This window comes from Euprymna scolopes, chromosome 15, assembly GCF_053919585.1.
Source record: "Euprymna scolopes isolate OS-2025 chromosome 15, ASM5391958v1, whole genome shotgun sequence".
NCBI lineage: Eukaryota > Metazoa > Mollusca > Cephalopoda > Sepiida > Sepiolidae > Euprymna > Euprymna scolopes.
In genome coordinates, this window is record NC_136496.1 from 108145328 (window position 1) to 108163186 (window position 17859).

Below are 17859 nucleotides of genomic sequence, written 5' to 3' on the forward strand. Positions count from 1 at the left end.
GTATATATTTATATATATATATATATATATATATATATATATATATATATATATATATATATATATATATATATATATCTCACGTCTATGTCCTTCTCTAACATCAAAGGTTGCGTATTTTTGTTTTATTCTTAATATTTTTCTTCCTTTATATTCTTCATGACGTCACACACAGCCCGGTCGTGACGTCATCGCGCACTCAGCTCAATATTTATTGGCTATTGCTGCTGCTGCTGCTATATGAACACCCGCGCTTTGCTACACTCGGACGAATGATTAACAAGGTCCACATACAGTAGAACCCCGTTCTTATGTAAGAAGATTGTTGTAATCCCCCAAAATGTTGATATGCAGTGATGGAACCGAAGTAAATAAGCAACTAGATATAAAGATTAAGAGCAGTATATAACGTATTACAAATTTGGTTCAAGTATAACCGGGGCTGCTCATAAGGGTGCCTAACGATCAGGGTCCCCGAACAACTTTGCATCCGGATATTAAAATAAAAAAAGAAAGAAAGAAAAGAAAACAAAAACACAAAATTCGGAAAAAGAGGGATGCTGAGTTCTGCGCTCAGAGATCGCAAAATGTGGAGACATGCAGTCTTTCTTTCTCGCTTTGAGGTCAGTTTGAAAATTATGGGGGGAGGGGTGAGGGAAAGAAAATGAAAAATTTGAGTGTTGATTGGTGTTGTTAAAAAAAAAAACCCAGAAGACTTTTGTTTAGATGGGGCATAGAAAAAAAGAGAAAAAGAAGTTATGTTTCTCGTAATTGGCTGTTGTGGGAGAGAAAAGAAAACCACGCACATGCGCACACATACAAAAGAAAATAATTAAACACACGAGATGATTGCGTGGTGACCCCCCCCCCCGAAAAAAACGCATACACATACGATTGTTTAAAAAGAAAATTAAATAGCAATAATGATTTTTTTTTTCTGTAGCACGTAAGTTTTTCCTTCTTTCATTTTTAAACTCAAAAAAAAAAAAAACTTTGAGAGAAAGAACAGATTTCATGGTTTTGTTCACATAAGTTTTTTCTCTTTTTCAGTTGCGGACTGGAATGATTTTTTGTATTTTAATTGCTGTGATTTATATGCATTGTGATTCATACTGCATGCACCCTTTTTTAAAACAGGTCGAAGCGCACACCAATCATATAACGCTTTATTATATCTATGGAGGAATAATTATTAAAAAAAGAAGTAACTAAATATAGAAATAATTTTTGGAATGGTCTAGAAATGAAGTAACAGGTCAACCAAGTAAATAACGTATTACAAATAGTTAAAGCTATTCAATGTGATTTAATCTTATATGTACCGGCGCTGATTTAGCAGTGTCAGGAATTTCGTGAAAACTATTGAATAATTCCACCCGCTATCTTTCGAAGCTTATAACTCCTCGAAAAATGTCATTCAAGCCCTAATTTTTTCTTTTCAATTAAAGGAGCAAGGAACAAGGTTTCATTAAAAAAAAAACACACACACACACACGCACAAAAACAAACAACGTGGGCTTTTTTTTTTTGTTTTAAAAAAGTTTTAAACTTCGGACTTTACAGGTAAATTTCTAAAAAAACACTACTTTTTTTGTTTTTAAATTTGAATATATTATTTATTGATTTTTATCTTCAATTTGTGATATATAAAACTTTGGTACATAAATTAATTATTTACTTTTTAATAGACATTTGAAAAGGGGGGGGGGGGGCGTGAATTTAAAAAAAAAAACGTTGGTCTAAAATATTATATTTGGTTTATTGGAAAGAGCATAACATTTCACATTGACCCTGAAAATATCGTAAAAATAGAATCAATAAAAAAATTTTGACAGATTTTTAAAGTTTAAAAATTGAAAAATACTGAACTCGTTAATTAATTTCATTACTATTTAAAACAAAATATTTCTATTACTTGTTATACAACGTTAATAGTTTATTTTGGAAGTATGATCCATAAAGAAAATAAACAACCCACCTTTAAAAGAGAAATTACGAGTTTTTATATTTTATTTGCAGTTTCGTGTTAGGGGTGTCAAAAATTCCTACAAAAATTCTGATACACCTAGCGCTGATTAAAATAAAAAAATTTTCTGAAGTCATTAAAGATTTTTTTTTATAGAAGTTGAGTTTGGTTTTATGGAAACCCAAACGGTGGGTTTGGCGTGAAAAATGTTTGTCGTTGAAGTCCTCAGGGACAGCCCCGCAAAGTTATTGATTATCTTTTTGTTTATTCAGTACGAAGCTCTTGGAGTTTGCTTACGATTACGGAGTTAGAAGAGGTAAATCTTGTGATTTTCCCTCGTGCTGACGAGACGTGTGAGACAGAGGGGTCAGTCGGGGATTAGAAAAATGTGGGCACGCAGTACGTAAAGATCGGAGATGAGTGAATTGTTAATTAAGTTGGAATTGTGGTCACATACGGATTTAGGAGGAATTGTTCACACGCTGGAGGTATCTCAACCTTGCAGTGTGAATGACAAGGTACCATATTAAGTTATACCGAGTAGGCTGTGTATAGACTGCCCCTAATTGTGAAGGTTTCAGGCTTGGATGGTGGAAATGATCGCTAACAAGGGACGCTGTAGTTAAGGATTTAGCTGTAGGAGCACCGTTGATACGAACGCAGAGGTGCAATTCTTAATCAGTGCCTCGTCTATCCTCCGAAGTTAAAGGTTATAGTTAGGGGCAGGTGTGACATTTTTTCTCGTATATCTGCCGGAAGTAATGAAGTACCCAGAGCTTTTGGGTTCGAATGAATTTGTATATTAGAACAGGTACCTTGTATAAAAGTGAGGAGAGGGCTAATCGTTTGAGACAAAAAAGATAAGTGTTTTCTGTTGACTCCCCCCCAACGAAGCGGTGAGTATGAGTGATTTATAGCTATGGATTGGATGGATGAGCTACACAAATGCCACAAATGCCCGGCTCTTCCTGAGTGTTTTGACACCCGTGCGGGAAAAGAGTCAAAGGAACCACCAGACGATATTTTGCTGAATTGAATGGTGAGGCGAAACAGGTGCCTCTGATTGACAATGAAAAAAAGGGGCGGCTGATGGAACAGCCGACATTTATCGTGAGAAGGTTAGACACACATCTCTCGATAAGGCCATGGATGGGCTAAAGAGGAATTCCTGTCAGTAAGCAAAGGCAAGGGGTGGCTGATGTAACAGCCAACATTTATCGTGAGGGGTTTTGACTCACATCCCTCGAAGATACCATAGGGCCGTAGGTGAATTCCGAGATCGATCAATGAATGATGAAATTTGAAAAAAAATAATGTATGGGTCTGGCTTTTTCTTGTCCCAGTGGAGTGTAAAACAATCTTAAGATTGATTGTTAGTATGAAAGGGAGAGATACAACAAATTAGGGCCCTACAGTAAGGAGAATAGAGTAAGTTAACTCGATAAATATCCGGTTAGCACAGGTAAGCTTCAAGAAGATTACAATAAACAGCTTTGAAAACAAATAGATAACTATTTTATAGAAAAGAATTTATGGAAACAGTATCAATCGAAACAATAACAAACATTTCAACGTCAGAGGAAAAAACAATTGCTAGTATCAAAAGAGATTAGTATTAGGACCAAAGAAAATAGATTATCATGTTGTAACGGGAATTGAATGAGCCAAAGTCAGAGTAGCGGTAGTAAACGACAGACCTTCAATTATGTAGTTCACTAAATAATCAGAGAAATTGGTGATGCATCTTCGACCCGGTGGTAAAGAAGAATGAATTTAATTATATAAAATAAACACAAGAAGAATTTCGTCATAATTGCTGTGTTACGAAAGACTTCCATTTATAGAGAGAGGAAAACAATGCTGGTGTCGCATGTCAACACAAGACGCGCACGGTTACAGAAGAGATAAAGAAACAGAATGTACATAGCAAACACACACGCACACACACACACACGGACGCGCGAACACCCCCACATACACACTCAAACCTGTAAACCCTAAAAGGATTGATGTGCCTTAACGGAACCGAAGTAAATAAGTAACAAAATAGAAACATTATGAGGAGTATATAGCACTACCTCAACTGTACTAATCACGGTTTCTTACTCATTAACGGGTACACTCGTGTCGCTGTGATGTATTGAAATGTATTGTTTGAATTTAGTTCCTTATTGCTTCTAGCTTTCTTTTATCTTTATTAAAGTTAACTATAGCAAACTGTTTTCCTCGTCTCCATCTTCTTTCTTATTATATGTTATATGCGCATTAATATATATATATATATATATATATATATATATATATATATATATAATAATATATATATATATATTTATTTATTTATATATATATATATAATAATATATATATATATATATTTATATATATATATATAATAATATATATATATATATATTTATATATATATATAATAATATATATATATATAATAATATATATATATATATAATAATATATATATATATATATTTATATATATATATATATATATATATATATATATATATATATATATATATATATATAATAATAAATTAACTCAGGATTTTTTTCACCTTCGGAATTTCCTAATCACTTTTAAGTTGATACAGGCGTTGAAACTTCGCCTGAAGACGGCCAGGCATTCCCGCCGGAAATTGACGTTCATTACGCTGTAGATAAGCGGGTTGATACTGTTGTTGATGAAATAGGAACGTGCACATAGGTTGTATACCACTTCCTGCAGGTTAGATTCAAACGTGTTGAAGGCGACCTTAGCTGCTTTCAGAAGGGTCACAGTAAGAAAAGGTAGAAAGCTGAGCACGAAGACAACGGTCACGGTGATAAAGATGGCAGTTGTCCGACCAGCTCGTATCATTTTACGAGAATTCGGAATTACTTTCAATTCGCTGTCCGTTGATATTCGCCTCTCGTCTCTGTTTGATGACGTAGACATTTGAAAGCTGACAGTGCTAGGACGACGAGTAGTGTCTACCACTTCACCAATTGTTGTCCTTTTGATCTTCCATACCATTCTCCCTATAAGCGTATACAGCGTTGAGATAATACAGACAGCAATAGCGAATACGCCCAATAGAGTTCCATAATACAAGGTTGGATAAACACTGTTGCGAATATTATCGTCGACAGTGCATTCAACCCCTGTTATATTCGGGTCGGACGTCGGGATCGACTTACGGCCAAAGATTACAAGTGCTGGCCAAGATAGAAGAAGACCTAACAAAGTTGACACCAGGCAAAGGATACGGGCCACACGAAGCGGTAATATATGGAATGGTCGGCATATTTTGAAATACCGATCGAATGTGACGCATATGAGAGTGGCTGCTGAAGCTATTATAGTGATGGACTCGGCGAATCGTAACAGTTTGCAGGCGACTGGGGCGTCGAACATGTACGGGTAGCTGAGGTCGCAGATCTCGAACGGCATTCCGATACAACAACTGGCCAGATCGAGGACGCCCAAGGTGAAGATGAACAGATTGGCCGGCGTTAAATTGAAACGGAAGTAATAGACGTAGCACACAAGAGAATTACCGATGAAACCGGTGATCATGAGCACCGCCAGATAGATGACGACAATGATGAAGTTACTTGCTTTGCGACGATTTTCATCCCACAACGTGTTCATCGTCGCGGTCAACAAGGTGTCATTAGTGCGATTCAGTGAGAAGGACGAACTCGTTGGCGCCGTGGACAACCACAGCATTGAGGCGTTTAGATGCGGGGTTGAAGATGAGGTCGACATCACAATGGACAGCTTTTATAGGACTAAAATAATAAAAATATTTCGTTTTGATTCGTAATCTTTACACCAGGATGTAAGCAGTTCAACTTGAAGAAATGTCTTTGGCATAATGTATGTATTTCCGTCTATCTCAATGAAAGAAACAGGTGAGGAAATACGACTGTAAAAATACATACGATCCAAGAGGGATAACTCTGACTCATTCCTTACCAAAACCAAAAGTTATTTGAGGATAAAAGTTAAGTTGGATGGATGATCTGCATAATGAGGAAGAAATGAGATGAGAGAAAATTAGTGAAATGGATGAATGCACTTTGATTACTTATAGTATTTGTTGACATTTGCTATAAATACGGTCATGTTTTAGTCTGTAGTGAAGCAATCCGGAGATAATGAGTTCTGCACGTGTGTGATGTTCTTAGAAAGAAACTCTGTCGCTTATAGTAACGGTCTCGTTTCGTTAGAGAGTTGAGTTCCTTATAATCACAACATGTCCGTTATATGTAACCACTTTTGGGTACTAAATACGATGATGTAATTTATTTTAGTGTCATTAAGTTTGAAAACAATATTTCAGCTTATTTTATTTTTCCAACTTTCGTACAATGTATGTTCATCTATAGTCGTTTTAGCGATTTTCTTTATTTTTTTTATCCATCTTTTGGCAATTCCTTTTACAAAATAAAATATTCACTTTTATTTGGTATTCCAGCGTGAATACGCATGTCTTTTAAAATAATCCGTTTCGTTAGCGTTTATCGAAATACTTCCGTTTTTAGTTTGGATTCCCTGCAACATCTTCACACACTTTTATAAACATCATTTTCTTCTTTGGCGTTGATACACATTGTGAATTTTTGTTTGTTGGAAGAGATGTTTGTTCAGTAATCTCTCATTGGTAGTGGTTAACGTTTTAATACCTCTGTTTTCTCTCCATATAACGCATTTGACATCATAGGATTCCACATCTCACACGTATAGGCTACTTGAATGCACGTGCTTTCATTTTCTGAAAGTAGACAAAAAAAGAACTAATCATTAATATAATCTTAACAAATGCATCATTTGGATTATTCGAACTTTTGGATGCTATTTGCATAACATGTCGGCTAATGTTACCTCCGCCCTTCTTAAAGTGTATCTTGTCAAACCTTGGAATCTTTCTGTCCAACTCGGGAATCTGTCCGTAATTCGAACAGAATCCCTTATTTAATTTACTGGGCAGCGTGCTCTCGTTCCGTCAGCTATGGCCGGATTAAAGCCCTGAGATAGTTCCATGTAAGAGTAGACAATTTTAAGTATTAGCCCCAGACTTTTGAATGGCATTGTGCTTAATTTGTTTATTACTAGCCTAGGTACCCGGCGTTTACCGGATATTTGGACTTGTCTGTTGAAAAAAAAAGTGTTAGTAGGCAGGCAGGCTCGAACCTGTACCGCGAAGGAGGAAATGAACTCGAAAAATAAAAAATAAAACAAAGTGACGTCTTTGCCGTTGCGCCCATCGCCAAACCGGAAACTGGCGAAGGTTTAAATTAAGTAATTGTCTGTATTTTTGAGATGAGGTGTTTTCATTGATTGAGATTATCGGACTGACTTCCACATCTTGGTTGTTATAGTCACAACGTTTCGGCCGTTTTTCCCTCCGGCCTTCATCAGGTGTTTTTTTTTTTGTATAGAACTGGGGAACCGTTTTTTAGGAGTCTCGAACCCAACCCTTTATTATCATTATTACGGGGGTACCGTGTTCGAACTCCAGCTAGGCTCTGGGACATAGTTGCTGAGAGAATGTGTACTGACCTATATCGACAAGAGGAGGGGCTAGCTATGGGCTCACCATTATCACCAGTGATGGCGAACATATACATGGAATACTTCGAAGACATGGCCTTAGGTTCAGCTCCCTTAAAGCCAACCATGTGGCTAAGATACATTGATGACACCTTCATACTCTGGCCCCATCAGGAAGACATCCAGGCTCTCCGAGACCATGTGAACTCAATAAGACCATCGATACAGTTCACAATGGAGAAAGAAAAAGATAACCAACTGGCCTTCCTTGATATACTCATATCACGAACAGAGCATGAGTTTAAGACATCCGTATATCGCAAGCCTACCTTCACCGGACAATACCTTAACTTCAACTCCCATCACCCATACAGTATCAAACATGGAATCGCACGCTGCTTACAGCATCGAGCAGGGACAATAAGTAGCGACACCATTACATACTCCCAAGAAATGGTCAGGTTGAAGGATACCCTCCGTCGTAACAACTACCCCGATAGCATACTATCCACCAGACGTGTTAATAGTGCAAGAGAGGAGAATGAAACCCAAAAACCTCCAACATACTTCCATACATACGAGGCATCTCCGAAAAGATTCAAAGAATATGTGCCCCTACAACATCAGGACGGTATTCAAGAGCGAGTCAACACAGACGACATCTGGTACGAGTGAAGCCCCGCATGGAGGAGAACACAACCAAGAACTGCATATACTCCATCCCATGCAGTTGCAGAAAGGTTTACAAGGGTGAAACATGCCGCCCCCTTAAAGTAAGGGTGGAAGAACACCGAAAAGCGGTGACTAAAGGGGAGACGGAAAAATCGGGTATAGCCAACCATGTCTAGATGGAGAGGGAGGACCACCGCCCCCTATGGGATGAAGTAAAAATAATAAATGTGGTATTGTGGTAACTGAGATATTTCTAGTTAAGAGTAGGATAGACAATTTTAAGTATTTAGCACCAAGAATGACTAACGACACCCATTATCGCCACACTTTTGATTGACCTTTGCTTAATTTGTTCAATATGTAATACTTTTATATTTAGTGCAAATAAATACTTCAAAGTGTAGTATCTGTTTTGATGTTAATTCTGTCCTCAGTCGGCGAAGGGGAACCCTTTTAGACTAAGACAATTAAAAAATTTTTACTCTTAATCCAGAATTCCCCTTTTTAGGGAGCTGGATATCCTCAACATTAAAAACGGCTTTGTGTCAAATTTTGCTCTCCTGGGGAAATAAATAAATAAGAGACTTCTTCTGTTTTCAGACAGAAGAGACGTGGGTTAAATTCGTCCACGTGACCAGTTTGTTACCGCTACAAGAAAAAGATTGCTTGTAAGCAACGACGCTATTTCGATGCAAACCTTAAAACGTCTTTTCTTCCGTTTGCTCGTCGCTAAGATAATCCCGACTAAACATAATAAAAACGTCAGGATGAATAGAACAAAATACATAAAAAGTGCATAAAACTAATGAAACAATACAGGGACGTACAATAAACAAACGCCAAACGTTTCATCTCTTCCTAGTGGTAAATTATTTCCAAGTGTTCAACCTGGACTCCACAAACACTGTCACTTTTATAATACTGGAAGCTTACAAGAGAGATAACTTTATGAACTGTTACAATGCCGTACGTCATAAATCATATAAGATGTTCCAATGCTTTTGCAGCGCCCAATCTTTACACAGACGTCCAAAATCAAAGTGCGTAAACTGGTTTGTACGCACATCGTTTGCACATACACTATCCTGAATAAAAAAACAAATAATTATATTTTGGACCAATGAGAGAACATTCTGAATTCATTCGAAATGTTTGTTTTTCTGGGAGACACCTGAATCCTTTAAAAAGCCAGTATTTCTTTAATAAACCAGTGGAGCCCAGTTGATCCGAGATCGCAGACACGTGTCACTGGGCGCCTCTCTGTGAGCGCTTTTCTCTGCGACATCTCTCCACTCTCACACACACATAAGCGAACATATAGACACAGACATCTCATTGACTCATTATCGTCTGTCAATCTGTATAAACTTTATTCATTGAAATATTTCCGATCTTTCTTACTAAACCCACTTTCTAATACAAGATCAAATGAACATTGACTCTTATAAACAACATTCAATGAATTATAATTTATTTAAATGAGCAAAGAAGTTTTGATTACAATTAATTAATCGACTCAGACTTGTTTGATATCTCAACTAATGCACTTCCTTGTTTTACAAAAACTTTAAAAAATATTCACAAAGTTTCTGTTTTCCCTATTGCTGTAAACTTCCATTTTAAACATATATAAAAGATCTCTTTTGTGAATACATGCTTTCAGACATTTTTTAAAATTTTGTTTTGATATACGTATAACATTTGAAACGGCTTTATTGCATTATTTACCTATAACATTTCTAGTTTTTCTCACCTTTGATTATAAACCTATAAACATCATCAATGAAAATGTTTCTCTGAATCCGGCTCATCCCAAAAATACTTCTTCCATTAAAAACAACAAAAAAAGTAAAACCCTAAAGTTTCTCGACCACGTATTTAACAGCTCCGCTATTCTAGCCAGTTTCTATATGTAGAAACAGGTATATATAACTTTCTGTGTAAAAATAAAAAATCCGATTCTAATCAGCATAGTAAAATGCGAATTCAGAATACGGGATACTATTTTCTTGGCTTTGTTACTATGTATAAGCCCTCGCCCTGTACGCAGAAAAAAGCTCTCACACAAATTGGAATTATTTAAGGAGCTCTAATATATATATATATATATATATATATATATATATATATATATATATATATATATATATATATATATAAGAACAAGTAGTTAATAAAACATGTTAAAAAACACTTTGAGAAAGAGTTAAAAACATATTTAATTTTAAAAAGGAAACACTAAAGAAGTGCATAGTCCTTAATCCGCGGAGCTTCGAAGAAATACTTTCCTTCTCATCAGAGGGTAGGATTTAGCAAAATGAGGGATCGGATTTTGCTTTCAAAAGTATTTAATGAAACTACAAGTAAGTCATAGATTTTACTTGATAACAAAAAGTGAAGCAGAGGGAATAGGGTGAATAAAATAGTGATTTCACGTGAATGGATAGTGTGGTGAAAGGCAAAGTATACAATGACTGTAAAATCCAAAAATTCAGAATCCTAGCACTTATTATAATCCAAGCTCTTATTATAAGCTCTATTCCTATTTGGTTTTATTGAGCTTTTACAGCTGGTTGAGATTACTTTATAAATATTAACTCTTCAATATTTATAATTTACTTTAGTTTTACCATCTTGGATCATTTTGGTAAACTTAACTATAATTATTATTTCATTATATATATATATATATATATATATATATATATATATATATATATATATATATATATTTAAAGGCTTCCTTCAGTCTTGACAGACTATGGATACCCACGGTAAGGGTGCCTGCGCGGGAAATTTTTGTGGCAAGAGTTGCGCAATCTCATACCACACCTCTCCTGATTCGACATTGTTGAATACTAGTGGCACGTAGAGGTCCAGGACGACTGGAAACAATGCCGAGATAAGCGAAAAGCACATACAACTAGAACCCAGAATTAGATGGAATCAAGCAATTGGATCGACAACAGAACGCCAGACCCAATGTGGGTTTCGATGTACTGCATCTCATCAGTGACTTGCTCCGACATAGGCGCGAATCCAGGTCCGTCGCACGTATGAAGTGTGCAATACTGACGACTTAATCGTATGGCCACGGCGCAATCTATTGGCTATGCCTCGATTTTAATTTTTATATTTTATCTAGTTCTACATTCTACTATGTGACAAGTTTCAGTTAATGTTTGTAGATGTGATGTCTGCCGCCTGCATACTAGCAGTAACTATATGAGTTGTATAGGACGCGTAACTTGTCACAGTAGAATGTAGAACTAGATAAAATATAAAAATTAAAATCGAGGCATAGCCAATAGATTGCGCCGTGGCCCATACGGTTAGGTCGTTAGTATTGTTGGAGCACGTCACTGATGAGATGCAGTACATCGAAACCCATTTTGGGTCTGGCGTTGTCCGTTGTCGATGCAATTGCTCGATTCAATCTAATAATGAGTCCTAGCGTTATCATGAAAAAAGTATACGGGAACGGGTATATATATATATATATATATATATATATATATATATATATATATATATACGCAGCGTAACACGGATATAAGAGACCCAATATGAGAAAACGGATATAAGAAAGATTTTCAAGATATGAGAGAGCTGTAGAAACTGGAGAAGTCTCTTTTATCCGGTTTAAACTGGATATGTATATTAAATATAAAACACAAGTTCTTTTTTTATATAAATCGGCCCCGAGAAGGAATATAGCCACTTGATATAAGAGTTAAAAATATCTATTTCAAAGTGAAAAACCAACTAACGATAAATGTTAGGACATATAATTTATTAATAGAACATATGATTAATTATTAGAATATATAATTTATTATTAGAACATATAATTTATTATTAGACCGTAAAATTTATTATAAGATCATATGAGTGATTATTAGATCATAACATATATTATTAGAACATATAATTTATTAGTAGAGCATATAATTTATTATTAAGACATATGCGTTTTTATTAGCCTATCTGATTTATTATAAGAACATATAATTTATTATTAGACCAAATTATTTATTATTAGAACATATAATCTATATTAGACCATGTGATCTACTATTAGAATATATAATTTATTATTAGAACATATGCTTTGTTATTAGAACATGTGATTTATTATTAAAACATATAATTTATAATTAGACCATGTGATTTATTATTAAAACATATAATTTATTATTGGACCAGATTATTATTACATCATATAACTTATTATTAGAACATAAAATTTATTATTAGAACATATAATTTTTTATTAGAACATATGATTTATTATGAGAATATATGATTTATTATTAGAATATATTATTTATTATTAGAATATATTATTTATTATTAGAACATATAATTCATTATTAGTACCTATGATTTATTATATATTATTAGAATATGCAATATATAAATTATTATTATAGTATATGATTTATTATTAGAACATAAGTTAATATTAGAACATATAATTTATTATTAGAACATATGATTAATTATTAAAACATATGATTTATTATTAGAACATATAATTTATTATAAGAAAATATAATTCATTATTAGAACATATAATTTATTATTAGGTCATATGATTTATTATTAAAACATATAATTTATTATTAGAACATATAATTTATTATAAGAGCATCTAATTTATTGTTAGAACATATCAGTTATTATTACAACATATAATTTATTATAAGAACATCTAATTTATTATTAGAACACCTAATTGAACATATAATTTATTATTAGAATATATGTTTTTTATTAGAATACATAATTATTATTAGAACTTATAATTTATTATTAGACCGTATGATTTATTATAAGAACATATAATCTATTATGAGAACATATGATTTTTATTATAATATATAATTTATTATTAGAACATATGATTTATTATTAGAACATTTACTTTTATATTAAAACATATAATGTATTATTAAAACATGATTTATTGTTTGAACATATGATATAGTATAAGAACATATAATTTATTATAAGAAAATATAATTTATTATTAGAACATATAATTTATTATTAAAATATATGAATTATTATTAGAATATATAATTTATTATTAGAGCATATACTTTATTATTACAACATATAATTTTTATTAGACCATACGATTTATTATTAGAATATATGATTTATTATTAGGACATATAATTTATTTATAAGATCATATAATTTATTATTAGAATATATTGTTTATTATTAGAACATATGATTTCTAATTAGAACATATAATTTATTATTAAACCATATAATTTATTATTAGACCATATAATTTATCATTAGACCATATGATTTTTATTAGAATATATAATTTATTATTGGAACAAATTATTTATTATTAGAACACCTAATTGATTATTAGAACATATTATTTATTATTAGAACATATAATTGAGTATTAGAACATATAATATATTATGAGAACATATAATTTATTATTAGAATATATAATTTATTATTAGAACATATGAATTTTTATTAGAACATAGAATTTCTTATTAGACCATATGAATAATTTCTAGAATATATGATTGCTTATTAGGGCATAATTTATTATTAGAACTTATAAGATTATTTGAAATTATAATTTATTATTAGAACTTATAAGATTATTTGAAATTATAATTTATTATTAGAACATATAATTCATTCTTAGAACATATAATTTATTCTTAGAACATATGATTTATTATTAGAACATATGATTTATTATTAGATCATATAATTTAATATTAGAACTAAAAATTAGTTTTTTAGAATATATCATTTATTATCAGAACCTATGATTTATAATTAGAACATATAATTTATTATTAGAACATATAATTTATTATTAGAACGTATGATTTATGATTACAATATATAATTGATTATTAGAAGATATTATTTAATATTAGAACGTATAATTTAATATTGGAACATGTATTTATTATTAGAATCTTTTGAGATGAGTAATTTGTGTATTTGTGTATTTATTTGCAGACTATTATTATTATCTTCATAGTTTTTTTTTTACCACGTTTCGGCCAAGTCATCTCCTGGCCATCTTCAGGTTTGTAAACGCAACGGGATAAGACTGCTGTTTCATAATTGTGTCTCCAGTAATTACTGCCTTCCGTAGTTATTGTTGTCTCATCACTTTTTGGACAATTAAAGCTCGGACCTGCTTTGAGTAGGATAGCAACCGCCATCTTCATCTGGAACCGTAGAGTTTCAGTGCCTCTATCCACTTCGCCACGGGCCCAGATTACTGGGGATACAGTTATAAGGCTTAGTATCGCTATCCAGTCGTGGTTAATCACCTGAAAAAGGCCAAATGATGAGTTAACCGAAACAACAACTACGAAGATGAGGATAACAGTCCGAAAATAAATAAATGAATTCTAAACACTTATTAAATTATTCTTTATATGCTTTCTTTGAATACGTGCAGCGTGAGGATGCTAATTACTGAGACATTACCAAAGTGTTCTTTATTGTCACAAAAATGGCAAACAAAAATAAAAACAAAAGAAAATACAATATAACAATAAGTGAAACAAAGACTTTATCCCTAAAATATATTCATAAAAATAATAAAAATAACCCAAATAAAAAAACTAGCTCCTTCTACGTCAGCCAGAACGTCCGAGCTCAAACACACTTATAAGTTGTTTGTAATTGTTGAGTAGTTGAATTGTTTACGAAGAAAAAAGCTCAACGCTAAGAATAGATAGCCTTGTCTTTAACGCCCATGTGGTCAATGCTGGCGCTAGGGTCTTATCCCTAATTTAATAGGTTCATACTTGTAAACAATTCAATGTTTCTTTTTTTACTGCCATTCACCACAAACCAGGTAAACTGCTATTAAGACGTAAGGTGATACTGCTATTGATCATGCTTGCAGGGACACTTTGAGTAGGGAGTTGAACAGCAAGATGTCTTATTGAATTAATTTGAAACTAGCGGGACTTGTTGAAATTCCACGGGGGACTAATTCATGCGTAATATATTGATGTTTGTATTCTGTAGATGTTCATCGTACATGGATACGCGCTGATATTATTGGAGCTTTATTTATTAAAACTGCAAAAGTATTTATCCAAGCCAACAGAGACGCCCGGCGTAGCAAGGTCGTAAAATACGCTTAAATATGATATTTTCATTCTTGCAGATTTCGTATATATTATTGCAGAGTTAATGTTCTGCCGATTTTTGTATATTATAAAGTTGCGATTTCAAAAATAAACAAATTAAGCATGCATGATCCCTCGAATTGTGGCTTAGGAGACACAAAGACCTTTTGCAATTGACCTCATTGACTTCTGAGGACTCTCGCCAATGATATTCTGAACTTGTTGAATAAACTCGTGTGTTCTAATGTTGTCAGAGCGTTGCTGGTGATGTTTACGTTTCGCAACAGGAGAAGGTTGGCCATCATTATCTTCTAACTTTTTGTGAACATTAAAAACAAAGGATTGGACAACTTTAAGAAATTATGCAATTTGCAAATTGCTGTGTTCTTCTACTATTGCAACGATTACAGCATATCTTTATATCTTTTCATTTCCTGATTGAGTGTTTTCCCATAATTCATTGTCTGTGACATAAAATTAAACAGTAATATACAGGAGAGAATTGGTAAAATAAGTAATGTTTTTAAACACTAGACGCACCATATATATATATATATATATATATATATATATATATATATATATATATATATATATATATATATATATATAAGTGGATCAAAAAAGTATATAATATTCTTTTAATGGGGACTTAGCGTTATAATAAAAATCTCGACATGCAGGTGGCATAACATTTTCAGTGTTTGGCGAATATTTGAAAGAGTTTTATGGATTATATGGGAACAACATACAAAGCTTTGATACCTTTTACATCCTGCACTATATTGACGGGTTTTCAAATTGATGAATAAATCGATTCTCAAACGTATATGTTCCTCTTGTATATATCGCTATCTCTCTCACTTTATATATATACTAGCAGTTGAACCCGACTTTGCTCGGGCCCTATGTACTGTTCATAACTTGCCCTACGTGTGAATACACTTTATGTAAGATTTCAAATGTTTAGACCAAAATTTGTCTGAGTAATTTCATAGAGACCGCAGAACTCAATTTATTAACTTTGACCACAATTTTGACCCCGTAACATTTATCATTTTAGTATCAAATCAAAATACAAAGTTTTATCCATGCCCAAGTTACGTACATTTTAAGTTTCAAGTCTCTTGACCCAAATTTGGGACAGGAATTTGATAGAATCTGCAAAGGTCAACTCTTTCAACTTTGACCTTTTTAGCAGCCAAACATTCAGCTGCATATGTGAATAATTGTTATGTATAAATTTCGAATATTTAGATAAAAAATTGGCTGAGTAGTTTGCTAGACACCGCAAACATCAAATCTTTTGAACTTTGGCCTCTTGAAAGCTCAAATTTCCGACCCAAATCGATTAAAAACCTTGCCTTATGTCTGAATACTCTTCATGTAAAATTTCAAATGTTTAGATCAGAAATTGGCTGAGTAATTTGGTAGAGACCACAGAGGTCAATTTTTAAAAAACTTTAACCCCAATTTCGTACCCCTAAACATTTAATTTTTTAGGCTCAAATCAAATTAAAAAGTTTGATCCATGTCCAAGTAACCTACATTTAAAACTTCAAGTGTTTAGACTCAAAATTGGCGGATGAGTTTAGTAGAGTTTTCAAATATCAAATCGTCGAACTTTGACACTTTGACAGCCAAATTTCTGTTCGAAAACCGGTTTAAGAGAGTTTCCCAAATCTCAATACTCCTTATGTTAAATCTCGAGTCTCTAGACTGAAAATTGACAGAGTAATTTGGTAAGGAAATGTAAACACATACAGACAGACAGACATTTTCACTTATATATATTTATATATATATATATAATTTAAAATGTGTGTGTGTACATATATATATAAGTATATGTGTATATATATGTATATATATATATATATATATATATATATATATATATATATATATATAAGTATATGTGTGTATATATATATATATATATATATATATATATATATATATATATATATATATATATATATATATATATATTAGTCCTCGCGCGAAACAGCAGGACACAAAATGTTTTAAATAATAATAATAATAATAATAATAATAATAATAATAATAATAATAATAATAATAATAATAACAAAGACTTTCGCTGGCGAGGACTACTATTGAGCGTAACCAGTTATACAGTCCTTTTGAAATTTTCATTTCTATTTTTCTCGTTATCTACTGAGTATTTTTAATGAAACCTATATGAAATATGTTCCTTATTAAATTGCAAAGATTTTCTATTCTGAAAGAAGTTTTTAAAAATTTAATCTAAAAAGGTTATTTTAAAGTTTTTGTTAAAAAAATTTAGATTTTCTCATTATTCAGACATGTATGACAAATAGGGAGTTGCAAAAAAGAGTTGTGGTGTGAGGAGAAATACAAACTGAAACAGAGAGAATATTCAGACCTGTCATAATACAAAGAGGGGGTTGCAAAAATGAGTTGTGGTGTGAGGAGAAATACAAACTGAAATAGAGTTGGAGAGTTTTAATAACTACATGCAAAACCACATT

The 17859-nt window shown here is 32.4% G+C and overlaps 1 protein-coding gene across 3 annotated transcripts in view; it reads right to left on the reverse strand.

The window, feature by feature from the left end:
- Positions 1 to 4516: 4516 nt before the first annotated feature.
- Positions 4517 to 17859, reverse strand: part of LOC145294060 (orexin receptor type 2-like) — a 49698-nt gene continuing 36355 nt past the window's right edge. For all 3 annotated transcript variants that reach the window (XM_080141058.1, XM_080141056.1, XM_080141057.1), the window contains exon 2: positions 4517 to 6744. In XM_080141058.1, the coding sequence (XP_079997184.1) occupies positions 4539 to 5735 (1197 nt within the window). In that variant the 5' untranslated portion in view covers positions 5736 to 6744 and the 3' untranslated portion in view covers positions 4517 to 4538. The remainder of the gene's footprint in view (positions 6745 to 17859) is intronic.